The 22,848-nt window shown below is 45.3% G+C and overlaps 1 protein-coding gene across 1 annotated transcript in view; it reads right to left on the bottom strand.

The window, feature by feature from the left end:
• fsd1 (fibronectin type III and SPRY domain containing 1) overlaps positions 1 to 4,708 on the bottom strand; it is a 50,063-nt gene extending 45,355 nt beyond the window's left edge. The window contains exon 1 of the mRNA XM_063032236.1: positions 4,536 to 4,708. Within this exon, the coding sequence (XP_062888306.1) occupies positions 4,536 to 4,553 (18 nt within the window). The 5' untranslated portion in view covers positions 4,554 to 4,708. The remainder of the gene's footprint in view (positions 1 to 4,535) is intronic.
• Between the last annotated feature and the right edge of the window lie 18,140 nt (positions 4,709 to 22,848).

Below are 22,848 nucleotides of genomic sequence, written 5' to 3'. Positions count from 1 at the left end.
TCAATCCTTTAAGTGTCATTTGCCAGTCTATCTTAGCTAATTCACGTCTCATACCTTCAAAGTTACCCCTCTTTAAGTTCAGAACCTTTGTTTCTGAATTAACTATGTCACTCTCCATCTTAATGAAGAATTCCACCATATTATGGTCACTCTTACCCAAGGGGCCTCTCACGACAAGATCGCTAATTAACCCTTCCTCATTGCTCAAAACCCAGTCCAGAATAGCCTGCTCTCTAGTTGGTTCCTCGACATGTTGGTTCAAAAAACCATCCCGCATACATTCCAAGAAATCCTCTTCCTCAGCACCTTTACCAATTTGGTTCACCCAATCTACATGTAGATTGAAGTCACCCATTACAACTGCTGTTCCTTTATTGCACACATTTCTAATTTCCTGTTTAATACCATCTCCGACCTCACTACTACTGTTAGGTGGCCTGTACACAACTCCCACCAGCGTCTTCTGCCCCTTAGTGTTACGCAGCTCTACCCATATCGATTCCACATCTTCCCGGCTTATGTCCTTCCTTTCTATTGCATTAATCTCTTCTTTAACCAGCAACGCCACCCCACCTCCCCTTCCTTCATGTCTATCCCTCCTGAATGTTGAGCTCCCATCCCTGGTCACCCTGGAGCCATGTCTCTGTGATCCCAACTATATCATAATCATTAATAACAATCTGCACTTTCAATTCATCCACCTTATTACGAATGCTCCTTGCATTGACACACAAAGCCTTCAGGCGCTCTTTTACAACTCTCTTAGCCCTTATACAATTATGTTGAAAAGTGGCCCTTTTTAATGCTTGCCCTGGATTTGTCGGCCTGCCACATTTACTTCTCTCCTTAGTACTTTTTGCTTCTACCCTCACTATTGAAACGTATAAAATCCTAAAGGGATTGGACAGGCTAGATGCAGGAAGATTGTTCCCGATGTTGGGGAAGTCCAGAACGAGGGATCACAGTTTGAGGATAAGGGGGAAGCCTTTTAGGACTGAGATTAGGAAAAACTTCTTCACACAGAGAGTGGTGAATCTGTGGAATTCTCTGCCACAGGAAACAGTTGAGGCCAGTTCATTGGCTATATTTAAGAGGGAGTTAGATATGGCTCTTGTGGCTACGGGGGTCAGGGGGTATGGAGGGAAGGCTGGTGCAGGGTTCTGAGTTGGATGATCAGCCATGATCATAATAAATGGCGGTGCAGGCTCAAAGGGCCGAATGGCCTACTCCTGCACCTATTTTCTATGTTTCTATGTTTCACAATATCTATCACGTCAATCCACAGTGAACAATGATGATTCCTGCATAATGTTGGAAGAGTTGATAAAAATGTGAGCAGAATAAAGTGGGCTGAACTTACATGAGTGGTTGATGGTCAGCGTGGACTTCCATGAATTGATAGGTCTAATTCTGTGCTGTACTTACTTCTCTATAACTATTGCTCAAGCCTTAGAAGACCCAAGTTTACATTTATTTTGAAAATAAACAAATCCTTAATGGGATGTTACTGGCAAGTCAGGATTTATTGTGTGACCCTAACTGCTCAAGGATGGTGACAAGACATTTACTATGTCTGCAGACCTGTGCAAGGAACAAGAATAGATTTCAAACTCAGGATAACAGACGACTTGATGGAGTTTGGGGTCGCTGATGCAACTGCTGATCTTTTCCTTCTAGATGGTAGAGTTGTTGGATTTGGCGGGTTTGATGGAACAAGTCCTCATGAATCACTACAGACCATTTTATAGATGGCACACATTGAGGTCAGTTGGCAAAGGAGAAACTATTTAAATTGAAGAATGAGGCATCATGCTTTGTTGAACTTATTGTATCCACAAAAATAGGCATACCTCGCTCTGATATGTGCTGGTGGTGAGAAATCCCTTAGGTAAAAATCAAAAAGAAGGACTTCTACTCCTCAATATACATGGCATCATGTTGTTGTAACTCAGGGGTTCCCAGTCTGGGTTCCACGAACCTCTTGGTTCATGATAGGGGTCCATGGCATAAAAAGGGTTGCACCCCTGTAACTATGTGTTGAAATGGTTAAGATTCTGCTCAAGATTTTCAAGTATGAGTAGTTGAACATTTCCGAAAATATCTATGAGTTACCATTTAATAGGCCAAACTTGAAAGTCAGAAGCCAGGTGGTCACCCTACAGAAACCAAATACCTGTTCACTGATGCTCAGTTGATGGTACTACAGACTTCTGCTGTACTCATCATGCCCAGGCATTTCTTGAGACCATGAGTAACTCAATGAAAAAGTTAAAGAAAGGGTTGTAAAATGTCAAGGATCTCAGGAGAGGATAAAGACATAATATCTACAATGTACCTCTGGGTGAAGAAGATTCTAAATGCTTCAGTTGTGGTTATTGTCACAGACGTTGGACAATCTCACATCTGTGGCGGATGCCATGGGTGAAGCTAGTTAACATTGCTCTGTTGGGCTCACTTGTTCTCTACAGCAACATTTTTTGTTTAATTATTAAAACAAGTGTCAACGTAAGTAATAAGAAGAAACAATAAATTCTGTGCCTGCAAGCTGTCACAACAGCTTTGAATGTAAACATTTGAATAAGCTAGCCATGCATTTCCTTTTCCACGACAATTGCAATCCTCTCCATTTTCCATTGTTAAGGCTTTATATCAGCCCATTGCTCTCCATATCATTTTCTTCCACCCAGACGACACAGGAAAAATATGGACAAACAGATGAGTGATTAAAAAAAAGGGTAATACACAGATGGTAGCAAAATGAGTGAGTTGGAGGAGCAGCCATTCTCTGATTGAATGGTGGACCAGATACAAGGACCATAGGACCCATTCAAAGATCAAAAAGTTTAGGTTCACCTACATTTTAACAACATGATATCAAAACTCATCACTCAAGGTCAAAATATTCCCTAAAGTAATCACCTACAGAATGTTTCTCAGACTTTGCTTGATCTAGAAGTCAGAGTGGGTGAGCCACCTGTGCTCAGGAAGTGTATTAATTCTCACCACTGAGAAATCATGTTGGATAAGATTTCTCCCCAAAACTGAAAATAGGACAGCTTCACTAAGCTTTGCACAACAGTCTCTTCATACATATCACCTAAGCCTTTATTAAAAGGCAGGGCAGGGTTATGGGGCTGGGTGATTGAACTGCTACAGGTAATATGGGTGTTGAATGTTGAGAACATTGCTGTCCTTATTTACTTGCTCCAATTGAGCAAAAGAAAAACACATGATCTTATAGAGGCATAATGTTATGTTACCTAGGTTACCAGATGTCCCTGCATTTGAGATATTACAAACCACAAACTGAAAATCCGGGATTTAAAAAAAAATAAATACTTGTACTTACTTCCAATCAATATTTGATCAGAAGAAATAATTTAACTGCATATTCTGAAATAGGATTGCAACAATTTCGTTTTCCCCAATCTAAAACTAAAGGTCGGGTTCTGTATTTCATCATTATACATTTTGCTTTCGCTGGTTTCCACTGCAGACAGCTTCTCTCTCCCTCTCCACCTGATATTCAGGCCCATTCCTCTCATTGCCAGTGAACAGTTTAGAAATTGCCTTAGAAAACACACCCTTAAATCCCATAACTCTATTTAATCTGGGGCCTGCTGTAACAGACCATAATTCACACCTAATACCACCAGCGCCTATTTTGCTATTTACGTGCAGGCTTGGCATAAGCCTTTTACAAAGCTGTAATTTTTAATCATTTCTCTCTCTATATATATAATTTTTTTTTCCCCCACACACATCCAAGGCAGCTGACAGAATTCCAAATTCTGGGAAGGGCTAAATCAAGCACCTTCAGATATTCCCGCGACAGAAATACTCAATTTCTAACACCTCAGCTTTATGACGGGAGCAGTACTAACAAATCCGAGCAAGGTCTCCATAATACAAATGGGCCATTAACCATTTTGGTCGTGAAATGCTGATTAGGTTGCAAATCCTATTTATAAACCGGACCCGGTAAAGGGAGCCCGGTAAAGTCTTCATGTGCACTGTTCTGAGTTTACACGGGAACTCAGCCAGACTCTTCAAACCAGTACGTTTTAAAAGCCAGCACGCCGAGGTACAACTTGTTACGTACTTAATTCAAAAACCAGATTTAAGGTAGTTAAAATTACACTGTACAAAATACTCATAAATAAGTACCAAGGCACCAAACAGTTGCTCCATTTTAACCATGCTTAGACCAATTTACCGATCTATATTAAACCAATTATTTATAATCTCCTCTCCCATTTTGAATACTGGTTATCTCATTTTAAAACAGTCTGTCGGTGTCTAGAATAAATTATTTAAACCGCCTTCTTACGTTAAGCTACAATGAGGCCCACGGATTGTCAATGCTTTGAAATTCATAATAAAATTCAGAATTTATTGTTACAGAATAAAAATGGGTGCATCTTGGAAAAGGTCTATTTCATACTCAACTCCGTCCCACCCTCCCCGGCCCGGCCCCTGCTCTGCAGGTTAAACCATTCATTGCAGGTGCAACATTGTTCCTGTCGAAATGTTACCTTATTGTGATCTGCCATAGCGGAATCTCTACTGGGATTCCTTTCCGTCTCTTTAAAATAGCACTGATTGCAATAACATAACGGCTTAGTTATTTCAACAGCTCTCCTCTAAAAGAGCGAACAAAGCACAGAGACTGACTGCTAACGAGCAGAGGAGGGGGCCTAACACTTAACAGCACCGCACCGGCTCTGCGCAACAGCAGTGCGGCCGAAAGCGGATTGTGGGATTTGTAGGAGCTCAGGCGGATTTTCACCGTGTCCACAAAGCCGGAACCATCTTCAGCCGCCAGGGTTGTAGCTGTACCAGGATTGGGAACGTTACCGATAAGAGGAAAAATAATCTCGAAAAAAAACTACCATTCCATCTCTTAAGCAAAATTATAGCAATTCAACTACTAATTTTGGTGCCTAACCTATAGTTAACATCTCACAGTGCAGAGGAAGGTAGCTTCCACTCTCTGGACATTGGTTGGTGATGATTCAGTTCCACGACCATTCCAAGATTCCCTGCTCTCCCCCTGCCCGCCCACCCCACTTTCTTCAACACTCACCACGCCCTCCCCATATCTCCTCCACCACTGTAGCCAGAGCAGACATAGAAACATAGAAAATAGGTGCAGGAGTAGGCCATTCGGCCCTTCGAGCCTGCACCGCCATTTATTATGATCATGGCTGATCATCCAACTCAGAACCCCGCCCCAGCCTTCCCTCCATACCCCCTGACCCCCGTAGCCACAAGGGCCATATCTAACTCCCTCTTAAACATAGCCAATGAACTGGCCTCAACAGTTTGCTGTGGCAGAGAATTCCACAGATTCACCACTCTCTGTGTGAAGAAGTTTTTCCTAATATCGGTCCTAAAAGGCTTCCCCTCTATCCTCAAACTGTGACCCCTCGTTCTGGACTTCCCCAACATCGGGAACAATCTTCCTGCATCTAGCCTGTCCAATCCCTTTAGGATCTTATACGTTTCAATCAGATCCCCCCTCAATCTTCTAAATTCCAATGAATACAAGCCCAGTTCATCCAGTCTTTCTTCATATGAAAGTCCTGCCATCCCAGGAATCAATCTGGTGAACCTTCTTTGTACTCCCTCTATGGCAAAGATGTCTTTCCTCAGATTAGGGGACCAAAACTGCACACAATACTCCAGGTGTGGTCTCACCAAGGCCTTGTACAACTGCAGTAGTACCTCCCTGCTCCTGTAATCGAATCCTCTCGCTATAAATGCCAGCATACCATTCGCCTTTTTCACCGCCTGCTGTACCTGCATGCCCACTTTCAATGACTGGTGTATAATGACACCCAGGTCTTGTTGCACCTCCCCTTTTCCTAATCGGCCACCATTCAGATAATAATGTTTTCCTATTTTTGCCACCAAAGTGGATAACTTCACATTTATCCACATTAAATTGCATCTGCCATGAGTTTGCCCACTCACCCAACCTATCCAAGTCACCCTGCATCCTCTTAGCATCCTCCTCACTGCTAACACTGCCGTCCAGCTTCGTGTCATCCGCAAACTTGGAGATGCCGCATTTAATTCCCTCATCCAAGTCATTAATATATATTGTAAACAACTGGGGTCCCAGCACTGAGCCTTGCGGTACCCCACTAGTCACCGCCTGCCATTCTGAAAAGGTCCCGTTTATTCCCACTCTTTGCTTCCTGTCTGCTAACCAATTCTCCACCCACACCAATACCTTACCCCCAATACCATGTGTTTAAGTTTGCACACGAATCTCCTGTGTGGGACCTTGTCAAAAGCCTTTTGAAAATCCAAATATACCACATCCACTGGTTCTCCCCTATCCACTCTACTAGTTACATCCTCAAAAAATTCTATGAGATTCGTCAGACATGATTTTCCTTTCACAAATCCATGCTGACTTTGTCCGATCATTTCACCGCTTTCCAAATGTGCTGTTATCACATCCTTGATAACTGAGTCCAGCAGTTTCCCCACCACCAATGTTAGGCTAACTGGTCTATAATTCCCCGGTTTCTCTCTCCCTCCTTTTTTAAAAAGTGGGGTTACATTAGCCACCCTCCAATCCTCAGGAACTAGTCCAGAATCTAACGAGTTTTGAAAAATTATCACTAATGCATCCACTATTTCTTGGGCTACTTCCTTAAGCACTCTAGGATGCAGACCATCTGGCCCTGGGGATTTATCTGCCTTCAATCCCTTCAATTTACCTAACACCACTTCCCTACTCACATGTATTTCGCTCAGTTCCTCCATCTCACTGGACCCTCTGTCCCTTACTATTTCAGGAAGATTATTTATGTCCTCCTTAATGAAGACAGAACCAAAGTAATTATTCAATTGGTCTGCCATGTCCTTGCTCCCCATAATCAATTCACCTGTTTCTGTCTGCAGGGGACCTACATTTGTCTTTACCAGTCTTTTCCTTTTTACATATCTATAAAAGCTTTTACAGTCCGTTTTTATGTTCCCTGCCAGTTTTCTCTCATAATCTTTTTTCCCCTTCCTAATTAAGCCCTTTGTCCTCCTCTGCTGAACTCTGAATTTCTCCCAGTCCTCAGGTGAGCCACTTTCTCTGGCTAATTTGTATGCTTCTTCTTTGGAATTGATACTATCCCTAATTTCTCTTGTCAGCCACGGGTGCACTACCTTCCTTGATTTATTCTTTTGCCAAACTGGGATGAACAATTGTTGTAGTTCATCCATGCAACCTTTAAATGCTTGCCATTGCATATCCACCGTCAATCCTTTAAGTGTCATTTGCCAGTCTATCTTAGCTAATTCACGTCTCATACCTTCAAAGTTACCCCTCTTTAAGTTCAGAACCTTTGTTTCTGAATTAACTATGTCACTCTCCATCTTAATGAAGAATTCCACCATATTATGGGGGAAGCGACAGTGGCCGTGCCTCCGGCACAGAGTCTGGCCTTGTAGCTCAGAAGGGTAGGGCAAGGAAGAGGAGGGCAGTTGTGATAGGGGACTCGATAGTAAGGGGGTCAGATAGGCGATTCTGTGGACGCAGTCCAGAGACCCGGATGGTAGTTTGCCTCCCTGGTGCCAGGGTCCGGGATATTTCTGATCGTGTCCAAGATATCCTGAAGTGGGAGGGTGAGGAGCCAGAGGTCGTGGTACATATAGGTACCAATGACATAGGTAGGAAAAGGGATGAGGTCCTGAAAGGAGAATATAGGGAGCTAGGAAGGGAGTTGAGAAAAAGGACCGCAAAGGTAGTAATCTCGGGATTACTGCCTGTGCCACGCGACAGTGAGCGTAGGAATGCGATGAGGTGGAGAATAAATGCGTGGCTGAGGGATTGGAGCAGGGGGCAGGGATTCAAGTTTTTGGATCATTGGGACCTCTTTTGGCGCAGGCGTGACCTGTAGAAAAAGGACGGGTTACACTTGAATCCTAGGGGGACCAATATCCTGGCAGGGAGATTAGCGGGGGCTACTGAGGTGACTTTAAACTAGAATGGTTGGGGGGTGGGAATCAAATTAAAGAGGCTAGGCGTGAGGAGGTTAGTTCACAACAGAGGGATGGGAACCAGTGCAGAGAGACAGAGGGGTGTAAAGTGAGGGTAGAAGCAAAAAGTACAAAGGAGAAAAGTAAAAGTGGCAGGCCGACAAATCCCAGGGCAAGCATTAAAAAGGGCCACTTTTCAACATAATTGTATAAGGGCTAAGAGAGTTGTAAAAGAGCGCCTGAAGGCTTTATGTGTCAATGCAAGGAGCATTCGTAATAAGGTGGATGAATTGAAAGTGCAGATTGTTATTCATGATTATGATATAGTTGGGATCACAGAGACATGGCTCCAGGGTGACCAGGGATGGGAGCTCAACGTTCAGGGATATTCAATATTCAGGAGGGATAGACATGAAGGAAGGGGAGGTGGGGTGGCGTTGCTGGTTAAAGAAGAGATTAAGAGATTAAGACATTGGTGGTATAAGGCACTACAGAGGAATGTGAGGTCAAGTTGCCCCTACTTTAATGCAAGGAGTCTGACCAACATTGTGGGTGAACTGAGTGTTGATCAATACCTGGGAAGATGATGTTGATCACTAAGATATTCAATACAGAAACAGGCCCCTTCAGCACACCATGTTCTTCTGGTAAGGTGGTGGCATGTTTGAACGCAGTGGCCTCTCGGGGGCCAACTAATGGTGCACTTCTCTTTATAAAGTGTGTTTTTTATTATCATAAGACTATACCAGACACCATGAACAACGGATACAGCAGGTCTACTGCATCAGTGATCTGCTCGTTGATTGGAGCAGCCAGCCGGGGTGTCGAAGGAGCCAACAGACGGGTCGGAGAAGGAGAAGCTGACAGTTGTGTTGGAGAAGGTGAAGCTGGCTGTCGGGCTGGAATGGGTTGTCTTCCGCGTCACACATATCTGCTCTTACCCCATCCTCCTGCCACCCTACCTCTTGTCCTCACCTACCACCCCACTCTGTTCCGCATCCAGCACATAATCCTCCGAAACTTCCACTACCTCCAACTGGATCCCACCACCAAACACATCTTTCCCTCCCACCCACATTCTGCTTTCTGCAGGGATCACTCCCTATGCGACTCCCTTGTCCATTCGTCCTTCCCCACTGATCTCCCTTCTGGCACTTATCCTTGCAAGCGGAACAAGTGCTACACCTCCCCCTACACCTCCTCCCTCTCTATCTTCCAGGGTGCCAAACAGTCCTTCCAGGTGAGGTGATACTTCACCTGTGAGTCTGTTGGGGTCATATACTGTGCTCGGTGCTCCCGGTGTGGCCTCCTATATATTGGTGAGACCCGATGTAGTTTAGGAGACCGCTTTGTGGAACATCTATCCACCAGAAGAAACGGGATCTCCCACTGGTCACCCATTTTAATTCCACTTCCCATTCTCTTTCAGATATGTCCATCCATGGCCTCTTCAGCTCTCATGATGAGGCCACGCTTAGGTTGGAGGAACAATACCTTGTATTCTGTTTGGGTATCCTCAAACCCGATGGAATGAACATAAATTTCTCAAACTTCCAGTAATGCCTCCCTCCTCCCCACTTCACCATTTCCCATCCCCTTTTCCCTCCCTCATGTTATCTCCTTGTCCACCCATTGCCTCCCTCTGGTGCTTTCCCCCTCCCTCCCATGGCTGCCTGTCTCTTTCACCAATCAACTTCCCAGCTCTTTGCTTCATCCCTCCTCCAAGTTTCACTTATCACCTGGTGTTTCTCTCTCGCCTCTCCCCACCTTTCAAATCTACTCCTCAGCTATTTTTCTCCAGTCCTGCCAAAGAGTTTTGGCCCGAAACATCAACTGTGCTTTTTTTTGATAGATGCTGCCTGGCCTGCTGAGTTCCTCCAGCATTTTGTGTGTGTTGCTCGGATTTCCTGTCATGGTCCGGTCCGTAAAGTCCGCATTCCTGTTCACAGTCTGGTCTGTGGACTCAGGACTCCGGGTCTTCCAGCTGTCTCTTGTTTGAGTTAATCATAGGCACCTGATTCCCATCTTGGGGCTTGGAATATAAGTAGCCTTGGGATTGAGTGTGGGCTGCTGGTTTGTCTTGTCAGTACCCCTTGGAGCAACCTGCTGATGGAAGGCTAGTGAAACCATTCATGATCTCTAGGCCTGGTTGGAGGACCACCACTTCATGGAGCCTTGTTGCTACTCATTGGAATAGTCTTTGCGGTATGGATTTGGCTGTTTCCCGGGCCAGCTGAGTGGCTGTCAGCCACTCTGAGCTAGGTAGGGATCTGGCTGTTTCTGTAGCCCGCTGAGATTTCTGGCCGAACCTCAGTTCTTTGGTGTTTGTCTCTTCTTGTCCTTGTCTCTGTGGGGTAAGCCAGGCTGTTTTGCCTTTGCCCTGTGGTGGGGGGGAGGGGCGCTATCTTGTCCTGTCTTTGCCTCTGTGGGATAAGACAGGCTGTTTTGCCGTTGCCCTACGGGGGGATCTGTCTTGTCTTGTCCTTGCCCCTGTTGGGTAAGTCCAGCCATTCTGCCATTACCTGACAGAGAGACTTGTCCCACCTTGGTGTGGAGATGAAGTTGAGTCCCGGCTTGTCTTTGGATAAGTCCTGGGTCTATGTCTATGTTCTGTCCTGTCTCATATTAGTGCCGTGTTAAAGATGAGTCCCAGCTTGTCGAAGGATGAGTCCTGGCTCTATGTTAATGTTCGGTTCCCAATCTGTCTCTGAGCTCCAAGAACCCACGCCTCGAGGATCCCGCAGCCAAGCTCAAGACTCAAGAACCCACGCCTCGAGGATCCCGCAGCCAAGCTCAAGACTCAAGAACCCACGCCTCGAGGATCCCGCAGCCAAGCTCAAGACTCAAGAACCCACGCCTCGAGGATCCCGCAGCCAAGCTCAAGACTCAATAACCCACGCCTCGAGGATCCCGCAGCCAAGCTCAAGACTCAAGAACCCACGCCTCGAGGATCCCGCAGCCAAGCTCAAGACTCAAGAACCCACGCCTCGAGGATCCCGCAGCCAAGCTCAAGACTCAAGAACCCACGCCTCGAGGATCCCGCAGCCAAGCTCAAGACTCAAGAACCCACGCCTCGAGGATCCCGCAGCCAAGCTCAAGACTCAAGAACCCACGCCTCGAGGATCCCGCAGCCAAGCTCAAGACTCAAGAACCCACGCCTCGAGGATCCCGCAGCCAAGCTCAAGACTCAAGAACCCACGCCTCGAGGATCCCGCAGCCAAGCTCAAGACTCAAGAACCCACGCCTCGAGGATCCCGCAGCCAAGCTCAAGACCCAAGACCCCAGCCTCAAGCCTCAAGAGCTAAGACCCCAGCCTGTCTCCAAGCTCAGGCCTCTAGACCCCAGCCATGTCCTGTCCTTGCCTGGTTCTGGGGTCTGAGCCCGAGGCAAGACTGAGGTTCTGGGTTCTTGTCCAGTCTCGGGCTCGGAGACTATGCCTTGTTTCCTAGTCCATGGTTCCAAGTCATGGTCCCGCTTTCCCTCGCCCAAGTCTGCGTTCTTGTCCCTGCTCCTAGTCTGAATCCTGTCACGTCCCTACTCTAGTCAAGCCCTGTTCCTTGTACTTCAGTGTCTGTGTCTTGCATTTGGGTCTGTTCCCAGCACCCCATGTGACATTTCCAGCATCTGCAGACTTTCTCTTGTTTGGGTTCGGAGGAGCTGAGTTGGTTGCAGACCATGCTGCTGCCTGCTACTGGAAGGCATCGGAGTTGGTTCGTGAAAGCAGCGTGCGGCATAATCATGAGCGACTGTTATGGACGTTTCTCTTGCGATTGCAAGGCCCTTTTGGACATTGATAATGTCAGATGCCGCAGGCCTGCTTCCCTTGTTTGGTGGTTGGACAGGCAACAGGCAGCCGTGTGGCCTTGGCTGTAGCGAGGACTAGACCTTAAGCCATGGGCTTGCCTGCTACTGCAGTCCAGGTGAGGAGACACCAGAGGTGGTATTGTATGGTGTCCATGCTCAATTTGGGGCTGGCCTCACTCGTCAGTGCTGCCCTCCAGTGTTTGATCAGTGGAATGACAGGCTGGATTGCCAGGAGCTGTACCATTGATTTGCATGTTGCTCAGGCTCTTGGACTGTACCTGTGTTTTCTAGCATAACAATGTGTGTTTTTTTTCCTCGCTATTTTGAATGTATGTTACGTACCAAGGAACACTGTCTTGTTCGCCTGTATCCATGTATAGTTTGAATGATAATTAAACTTGATTTGATGTTCTATGCCAACTGTCAAGTTCATACTTGCACTAATCCCATTTACCAGCACTTGATCCATAGCCTACTATCCTCGCTGATTCAGTTCTCCAGTCAGATACAAAAGATTTGTACATGATGGAACCTGGGGTGACAATCAGCTGGATGAACTCAGCAGGTCGAGCAGTTGGCAATTCCTTTCTCCCCACAGATACTGCTCGATCTGCTGACCTCCTCCAGCAGATTGTTTGTTGCTTATCCAGATACTTCAGAAATGCGAGGATGCCTGCTTCCACGACATTCTTGGGGAGGCTGTTCCAGATTGCGGTGAAGCTCTTGGTGAAAATATTGGCTATAAACTTCTTATTTATCATCCTAGACCTCTGTCTTTGTCTGAGATTCCTCTACCACCAGGAATATTTTCTAACTATCTATACAATCATAGTTTGTTATAATTTACTCTCTGTATACCCACGACTGTGTGGGTAAATGTCACATGGGGTGCTGGGAACAGACCCAAATGCAAGACGCAGACACTGAAGTACAAGGAACAGGGCTTGACTAATTTGCTGACCACACTACACTGATTGGCCTAATCTCAAATAATAATGAGGCAGCCTACAGAGAAGAAGTCATCACCCTGACACAGTGGTGTCAAGAAAACAACCTCTCCCTCAATATCGCAATAACAAAGGAGCGGGTTGTAGACTGGAAGAATGGAGACAGGCTAGCCCCTATTGACATCAATGGATCTGGGGTTGAGAGGGTGAACAGCTTTAAGTTCCTCAGCATAAACATCACCGAGGATTTCACGTGGTCTGTACCTACCTGCTGTGTGGTGAAAAAGGCACAACAGTGCCTCTTTCACCTCAGACGGTTGAAGAAGTTTGGTATGGGCCCCCAAATCCTTTCTACAGGGGCACAGTTGAGAGCATTCTGACTGGCTGCATCACTGCCTGGTATGGGAACTTCTCTCAACTACAGGACTCTACGGAGTGGTGTGGACAGCCCAGCGCATCTGTAAATGGGAACTTCCCAGTATTCAGGACATTTACAAAGACAGGTGTGTAAAAAGGGCCCGAAGGATCACTGGGGACCCGAGTCACCTCAACCACAAACTGTTCCAGCTGCTACCATTTGGGAAATGGTACTGCAGCATAAAAGCTAGTACTATAAGGCTGTAGAACAGCTTCTTCCACCAGGCCATCAGGCTGCTTAATTCATGCTGACACAACTGTATTTCTATGTTATATTGACCATCCTGTTGTACATACTCTTTATTATAAATTAGTATGAATTGCACATTAGATGGAGAGATGATGGAAAGATTTTTTATTCATATATATGAAGGATGTAAGTAATAGTCAATTCAGTTCAATTCAATAATTTTTTGTACATCTATGTCCCCCTTCAGTCTCCACTGCTCCGAGGAAACAAAGTCCTGCCTCTCTGGTCTCTGAAACATTACATCCGAGGCAATATCATAGCATCTCCTCTGAACACCTTCCAGTACAAACCAAATGTGGTTATCAGAACTGTTCCAGCTGTGGCCTAACCAATGTTTTATTAAGTACCAAGATATTCCTGCGCTTATCATGTGTCCTGGCTGATGGAGGCCAGTATCTCGTATCACCTTTTTCATCATCCTATCCATCTGTGTAATCACATTCTGGGATATTTGGAAAATTATACCAATGTCCCTTTGGCTCTTACTCTTTAGGGCCCTCCCATTCACGGTACATGTCCTTCCCTTATTTGGCCTCCCAAAATGAACCACCTAACACTGACAGTGCAGGATTCACTTCCAGCTGATATTGTCCCGTTGAAATCCCCAGCTGATCACAGAGTGATAGAAGAACCTTAAGAGAGCAAGTACCTCCTCCTCTGTAATTGTATATGGTCCATGACCTCACTGCTGTGCTCTCTATCAAAATCATTCTGTAGCCTGACTATCCTCTACAATCATCATCATCCGGTGCCGTGCTCAGTTTGAGCTTTGACTGCCATGGCCCACACACTCCTGTTCCAGGTCAAGTGGATCAATTCATTGGCGTTCATTTCCAGTTCTCTGGCTGCTGTCTCCATCATCATTTGTCTTTGTCTTCCTCTTGCTTTCTTCCCTTTAATCTTTCCCATAATTACCGTGCATTCTAATTCCTCTTTACTAATCACATGTCCAATGAAGTTACGTTGCCTTTTCATGATCTCATACATTATTTCTCTTTTTGTGTTTGCTCTGTTCATGACATTCTCATGAGATATTCCTTGAATTCCTTGAAGATTATGGAATTCCTTGAAGATTATGCAATTGAAAAACTTACTGATTTAATCAATGACATTTATGATACTGGAATAATACCAGAAGAGATGAAAAAATCAGTATTTATCACTCTTCCTAAGAAAGCTGGAGCAATAGAATATACAGGTAGATTGAGAAAATCAGTTTGATGCTGGATCCTAGGAAGGGGAATTTCTAGAATGCCAACAAGATAGCTTTTTAGAGCAGCTTGTGGTTGATCCCACTAGAGGACCAACTATTTTGGATATGGTGTTGTGCAATGAGCCGGAATTGATTAGAGGGCTTAAGGTAAAGGAACCTTTAGGCATAAGTGATCAATATATGATAGAATTCACCCCATGATTTAGAATGACAATGAACAGGAACTCCTTTTGCCAAAGGGTGGTGAATCTGTGGAATTTGTTGCCACAGGTGGCTGTGAAGGCCAAGTCATTGGGTATATTTAAGGCTGCGTTTGATAGGTTCTTGATTAGTCAGGGCATGAAGGGATACAGGGAGAAGTCAGGAGATTGGCGCTGAGAGGGAAATGGATCAGCCATGGTGAAATTGTGGAGCAAACTTGATGGATCAAATGGCCTAGTTCTGCTCCAATATCTTATGGTTTTGTAACCAGTATTAATACAAGCAAGAACCAAGCAGTCTTCTAAATAAGCCTGTTGAAATGTAAAGTAAAATCAGCAATCAGTTTTGAAATTAAAAGGCATATACAAAGCACAGGCTGCTGATCCACATCAAAGGTCTGGCTGTTCAAGAGATATGGTTTGTAAAGTGATGTGGCCAATAGATTTTCTTATTACTTAGCCAAGCATAAGACAATGGGTCTATGTTAATTGCTCTGCATTAAAGAGGATGCACCCTTCTTCCAAAGATCAAAGAGGGCTATCAGACCAGACTAAATTTTATCACTTAGCTTAGTAAATATAATCATAGGCATATTTGCTCTATCAGTAATTGGGGCATTTGTACACTCAGAGAGTCAGTCCTCACAATAGTAATCTTGGGCATCTGGTTCTCAGTCCTAGAACCTTTAAGATAATCAGTGCAGCATTAGTTTGTCCCAACAGGTGTTTAAACCTTCAGACGTGTCTTATCAATTGAGTGTACTCACACAGTAAATACGTACTTCAAACAAACCTTTTGTCAGACACAAAATAGAGAAGTAAATGATGTCACAGTAGTTTGTGAAATTGCATTGGATCACCTGCTCTTACCATTGTCTTTAAAAGTATAAAATCTTAATGTACTTTGAGTGTTGGGAGGGTTTCTAAGAGAATGTCTGCTTGTAATGATGAATTAAGACTTTTATATCCTTCGGTTTCTCCAGTGACTTAGTCATGCTCACAGTATTTAGGAGCTTGTTTATAATACATTTTAACCCATTGTGTGGCAACCGACCTCAGCACTCTAAGGTGGTGAGCATTTTGTAAGACCATAAGATGCAGGAGCAGAAGTAGGCCAATCAGCCCATCGAGTCTGCTCCGCCGTTCAATCATGGGCTGATCCAATTCTTTCAGTCATCCCCACTCCCCTGCCTTCTCCCCACACCCTTTGGTGCCCAGGCAAATCAAGAACCTATCTTTCTCTGCCTTAAATGCGCCCAATGACGGCCTCCACAGCCACTCGTGGCAACGAATTCCACAGATTTACCATCCTCTGACTAAAGTAATTTCTCCGCATCTCTGTTCTAAATGGACGTCCTTCAGTCCTGAAGTCATGCCCTCTTGTTCTAGACTCCCCTACCACGGGAAGTAACTTTGACATACCTAATCTGTTCAGGCCTTTTAACATTCAGAATGTTTCTACAAACGTATGAGATCCCTCCTCAATTTCCTGAACTCCAGGGAATACAGCCCAAGAGCTGCCAGACGTTCCTCATACGGTAACCCTTTCATTCCTGGAATCATTCTTGTGAATCTTTTCTGAACCCTCTCCAATGTCAGTATATCCTTTCTAAAATAAGGAGCCCAAAACTGCACACAATACTCCAAGTGTGGTCTCACGAGTGCCTTATAGAGCCTGAACATCACATTCCTGCTCTTATATTCTATACCTCGAGAAATGAATGCTAACATTGGATTTGCCTTCTTCACCACCAACTCAACCTGGAGGTTAACCTTTAGGGTATCCTGCACAAGGACTCCCAAATCCCTTTGCATCTCTGCATTTTGAATTCTAAATAATAGTCTGCCCGTGTATTTCTTCCACCAAAGTCCATGACCACACACTTTCCAACATTATACTTCATTTGCCACTTCTTTGCCCATTCTCCTAAACTAACTAAGTCTCTCTGCAGGCTCTGTTTCCTCAACACTACCCACTCCTCCACCGATCTTTGTATCACTGGCAAATTTAGCCACAAATCCATTAATTCACAGTCCAAATCACTGACATACATCGTAAAAAGCAGCAGTCCCAACACCGACCCCTGTGGAACTCCACTGGTAACCGACAGCCAGCCAGAATACAATCCTGTTATTTCCACTCTCTGTTTCTGCCGATCAGCCAATGCTCCACCCATGCTGGTAACTCCCCTATAATTCCATGGGCTCTTATCTTGCTAAGCAGCCTCATGTGCGGCACCTTGTCAATGGCTTTCTGAAAATCCAAGTACACCACATCTACTGCATCTTCTTTGTCTACCTTACTTGTAATTTCCTCAAAAAATTGCAGTAGGTTAGTCAGGCAGGATTTTCCTTTCAGACAACCATGCTGGCTTTAGCCTATCTTGTCATGTGCCTCCAGGTACTCCATAATCTCATCCCTAACAATCGATTCCAACAACTTCCCAGCCACTGATGTCAGGCTAACAGGTCTATAGTTTCCATTCTGCTGACTCTCACCCTTCTTAAGTAGCGGAGTAACATTTGCAATTTTCCAGTCATCTAGTACAATGCCAGAATCTATCCATTCTTGAAAGATCATTGTTAATGCCTCCGCAATCTCTCCGACTACTTCTTTCAGAACCCGAGGATGTATTCCATCAGGTCCAGGAGATTTATCCACTCTCACACCATTAAGTTCCCTGAGCACCTTCTCAGTCGTAATTTTCACTGCAGGTACTTCACTTCCCTGACACTCTTGAATATCTGGTATACTGCAGATGTTATTCCACTGTGAAGATTAATGCAAAATATGCATTCAGTTCCTTTGCCATCTCTGCGTCTCTCATTACAATATCTCCAGCATCATTTTCTATTGGTCCTATATCTACCCCCAACTCTCTTTTACTCTTTATATACTTAAAAAAGCTTTTAGTATCTTCTTTGATATTAGTTGCCAGCTTCCTTTCATAATCCATCTTTTCCTTCCTAATGACTTTCTTAGTTTCCTTCTGAAAGTTTTTTAAAGCTTCCCAATCCTCTATCTTCCCATGAACTGTGGCTTCCTTGTATGCCCTCTCTTTTGCTTTTACTTTGGCTCTGACTTCACTTGTCAGCTATAGTAGTGTCCTTCTTCCATTCGAAAATTTCTTCTTATTTGGAATATATCTGTCTTGCATTTCCCTCATTTTTCACAGAAACTCCAGCCATTGCTGCTCTGCTATCCTTCCTGCTAGTGTCTCTTTCCAGAAAACCTTGGCCTGTTCCCCTCTCATACCATTGTAATTTCCTTTATTCCACTGAAATGCCGACACATTGGAACTTCAATTCTTCTCAAATTTCAAAGTTAACTCGATCATATTGTGATCACTGTTCCCAAGGTTTCCTTAATCTTAAACTCTCTTATCACCTCTGGATCATTGCACAACACTCAATCCAGCACAGCCGATCCCCTAGTGGGCTCAACAAAAAGTCATCCCTTAGACATTCTACAAATTCCAAATCCACTTTCATGTTAAAATCCCCAATGATTATCATGAAAGTGCCCTTCTGACATGCCTTTTCTATCTCCTGCTGTAACTTGTAATCCACATCCTGGCTGCTGTTTGGAGGCCTGTATACAACTGCCACTAGGGTCCTTTCACCCTTGCCATTTCTGAACTCAACCCATAGAGACTCTACACCTTCAAATCTTATGCCATCCCTTTCTAATAATTTAATATTACTTCTTATACACAAGGCCACACCACCCCCTCTGCCTACTAACCTATTTTTCCTATACACCGTATATCCTTGGACGTTCAGCTCCCAATGGCAGCCATCCTTTAGCTAAGTTTCAGAGATGGCCACAATGTCATATTTGCCAATATGTAGCTGAATTTCAAGATTGTCCATTTTATTTCTTATGCTGTGTGCATTCAAATATAACATTTTCAGTCCAATATTTGCTGCTTTCTGTTTTAAATGCACAATGCCTCTATTGCTCTGTAACTCATCCTACTGGCTGTGATTATGCCTCATACCCTGCATGTCCTTTCTATCATCTCTGTTGCACACTGTCTTTTGAGTTATTTCTATTTTCCCCTTCCTCAGCCCTATCACTCCGGTTCCCATCCCCCTGTCAAGTTAGTTTAAACCCTCCCTAACAGCTCTATTAAACCTGCCTGCTAGGATTTTGGACCCTTTTGTACAGGTCCTTTTTGTACAGGTCGTACCTCCCCCAGAAGAGGCCCCAATGATCCAGGAACCCGAAGCCCTACCCCCTACACCAGTCTCTCAGCCGCGCATTAATATGACTGATCCTGCTATTCTTGCACTCGTTAGCATGTGGCACAGACAGCAATTCTGAGATTGCTACCCTGGATGTCCTGCTTTTCAGCTTCCTACCCAACTCCCTGAATTCTCTCTTTAGGACCTCCTCCCTTTTTCTAACTATGTCATTGGTACCTACGTGTATCAAGACTTCTTGCTGGTCACCCTCTCCCTTCAGAATACTCTGCACCCGATCCGAGACATCCTGTACCCTGGCACCATGCGGGTATCTCTATCAGGCTGACAGAACCTCCTGTCTGTTCCCCTCACTATGGAATCTCCTATGACTACAACATTCCTCATTATCTTCTCTCCCTTCTGCACCATGGAACCAGGCTCAGTGCCAGGGACCCGATCACCGTGGTCACCCTCTGTCAGGTCATTCTCCTCAACAGCATCCAAAACAAGATAATGATTACTGAGGGGGATGGCCACAGGGGTGTTCTCTACAATCTGAGCTCTTCCCATCCCCTCCCTGACAGTCACCCACTTATCTAACACCTGCAGCCTCAGGGTGAATAACTCCTTGTAGCTCTTGTCTATCTCCTGCTCACTTTCCCTAATAAGCTGTAGATCATCAAGTCACAGCTGCAGATACCTAACCTGGTCTCTTAGAAGCTGCATCTCAGTGCACCTGGTGCAGATGTGGCCATCTGGGAGACTGGAAGATTCCCAGAATTCCCAAATCTGACACTCAGAGCAAAGTACTAACCCTACAGACATGTCTCGATTCCTCAAAGAGGAAAATGCAAGGAAAAAACAAAGTCCACCTAACACCTACCTCGCCAGAGTCCGAATGAGCCAAAGCCCTACTACTCTGCCTCAGACCACTCCGTCGATGACCGCTCCTTTGATGACCGCTCCACTAGGCAGTGTCTCCCTTTTATGCCTGAACCTTCCCTGCTATCTAACTTTTGATTGGTGCTCCGGTTATTGCCGAGTTCCCATGAAGCTATCCCCTTTTAAACTTCACTCCCGGACCTGTGCGCCACCTCCTCTCTCGAAGCTCTCTAACTCTCGATTGGTGTGCCGGTTATAGCACCCCCTGCCTAAGCATCTGCTTTGGGCAATGGCCATGGGATCACAAAGACTCAAAGAACATGGCAGAGATCTGGAGAGGTTGATGTGAAAGTTTAGTTGTGCGCATGTGTTTGTGTAAGCGACCAGTTACCAGAGAGCATTGGATAGTTGGTTGCAACAAGATCCCGGTTGTGAAAGATGGTTATTGACCAGTCAACACACCAATGGGAATTGCTGAATGAGGAAGCTGACAGGCAGGAAAGTGCCCTCAAGCAGGAGAGGTTACAGCAGTGCTGCTTGACTGGAAGGCACCTCTAGAGACTAGGGAATGATTCTGGGAATGAAAGGGCTCATGCCTGTACTCAGAATCAGAATCTTTTATTATCGCCAAGTATGTGGACACATACAAGGAATCTGATGCCGGTTTCCCTGAGCTCTCGCTGTACAGAATCAAAAAGCAGCAAAACAATAGTGCAAATAATCATGAACTATACACAATGAGGTATACCTGTGTATGTACAGGTGGACTTGGTTTATAATAGACTAAATTCAAGTGTTCATAAGACATATGGCATACGGAAAGAAACTGTTCTTGTACCTATTTGTCCTGGCATACAGTGATCTAAAACGCCTACCAGAAGGAAGGAGTTGGAACAGGTGATGTCCAGGGTGTGATGGGTGCTTGCTCGCTTCCTGACTCTAAATGCATTTAAGTCCTGGATCGAGGGCAGCTTCACACCAATAATCCTTTCCGCAGCCCTGATGGTTCTTTGGAGTCTATTCTTGTTTGTTTGGTAGCTGATCCAAACCAGACAGTGATGGACGAACAGAGAACAGACTGGATTATTTCTGAATAGAATTGAATCAGCAGCTCCTGAGGCAGGTTGTACTTCCTGAGTTGACGTAGGAAATACAACCTCTGCTGAGCCTTTTTGACAAGAGTGTCCGCGTTGTGTGTCCACTTCAGGTCCTGGGAGATTGTGACACCCAGAAACCTGAAGGTCTCCACAGCAGACACAATACTGTTGAGTACAGTGAGTGGGGGGAGTATTGGGGGCTCCTCCTGAAGTCCACTGTCATCTCCACAGTCTTGAGCATATTTAGCTCCAGATTGTTCTGACCCCACCAGAGGGCCAGCCGTTCCACCACCCGTCTGTATGCAGACTCATCACCGTCTCGGATAAGGCCAATGACGGGGCAAAGATTAGAAGAATGAGGGGAATCTCACTGAAACCTATTGCATATTGAAAGGCCAAGGTAGAGTGGATATGGAGGGGATGTTTCCTATAGAGGAGGAGTCCAGGACCAGAGAGCACAGCCTCAGACTAGAGGGATGCCCAATTAGGACACAGATGAGGAGAAATTTCTTTAGGCAGGGGGTGGTGAATCTGTAGAATTCATTGCTGCAGGCAGCTGTGGAGGCCAAGTCACTGACAATATACAAAACAGAGGTGATAGGTTTTTAATTAGTAAGGGTGTCGAAGGTTATGGGGAGAAGCCAAGAGAATGGGTTTGAGAGGGATACTAAATCAGCCATGATGGAATACCAGAGCAGACTCAATGGGCTGAATGACCTAATTCTGCTCTTATGTCTTGCCCTCATCTACCAACTCATGAGTCTTTCCATCCAACACACCATTCTCCACAACTTCTGCCAGCTTTAACAGGATCCCACCACCAAACGCATCTTTACCTCCCCCTCCACTCTCTGCTTTCCACAGGGATTGCTCCCTCCATGATTCCCTTGTCCTTTTGTCTCTCCTAGCACAAATCCCTACAAGCATTAGAAATGATTTGCCTCTAGGAGAGGAGAGGATAAGATGGCGGCGCGACGCAGCACGCAGCGGCCACTCCGGTGAATGATATCTGTTATCTATCAAGTAGGATGCCGTGCACAATCCTGATTTGATGGAGACGGACGTGAGAGAATAGAGGAGCATCTGGTGAAACTTCTGAAATGCCTGTTTCGCCGCCGCTGCTACTGTGTGATCCTGAATCTCAGGAGGGGAAGGCCCCGAGTCCCCGGCTTTGCTTGTTGCTCGGCGGCTGGGGCGGGATTGAAGCGCTCGGCAGAGATGGTGCTCGGTATTGGAGGGCTGGTCGGAGGCTCGAAGTTTTCGGACAGACTCTGAGTCAGCTGTGGTTGGGTGCTTCCAGGGTGCTGCATCGGCAAGTTTGCGGCGCTGGAGGTTCATAGCAGGGAGAGTTTCTGCCTTCTACCATCTGTGTGAGATGATGGGCGATCGGGACTCTGAGACTTTTTTTTACCGTGCCCATGGTCTGCTCTTTATCAAATTACGGTATTGCTTTGCACTATTGTAACTATATGTTATAATTATGTGGTTTTTGTCAGTTTTAGTCTTGGTCTGTCATGTGTTTCTGTGATATCACACTGGAGGAACATTGTATCATTTCTTAATGCATGGATTTCTAAATGACAATAAACGAGGACTGAGAGTCCTCATAATCTAATCTAATCAAATCCCTTTCACCTCCACCCTTACCTCCATTCAGGGCCCCAAGCGGTCCTTCCACGTGTAGAATCACTTCACCCGTGAATCTGCTGGGGTTGCCTATTGTATCTGGTGCTCCCGTTGTAGCCTCTTCTACTTTGGTGAGACAGGACGTAAGTTGTGGCATTGCTTTGTCGAGATCCTCCACTCCATCCGCCAAAACGACAGTTCCCGGTGGTCAGCCATTTTACTTCCTATCCTTATTCCT

This window comes from Mobula hypostoma, chromosome 24, assembly GCF_963921235.1.
Source record: "Mobula hypostoma chromosome 24, sMobHyp1.1, whole genome shotgun sequence".
NCBI classification, from domain to species: Eukaryota; Metazoa; Chordata; class Chondrichthyes; order Myliobatiformes; family Myliobatidae; genus Mobula; species Mobula hypostoma.
The sequence above is the reverse complement of the archived record's forward strand: the minus strand, read 5'-3'. Positions and strand labels throughout refer to the sequence as shown.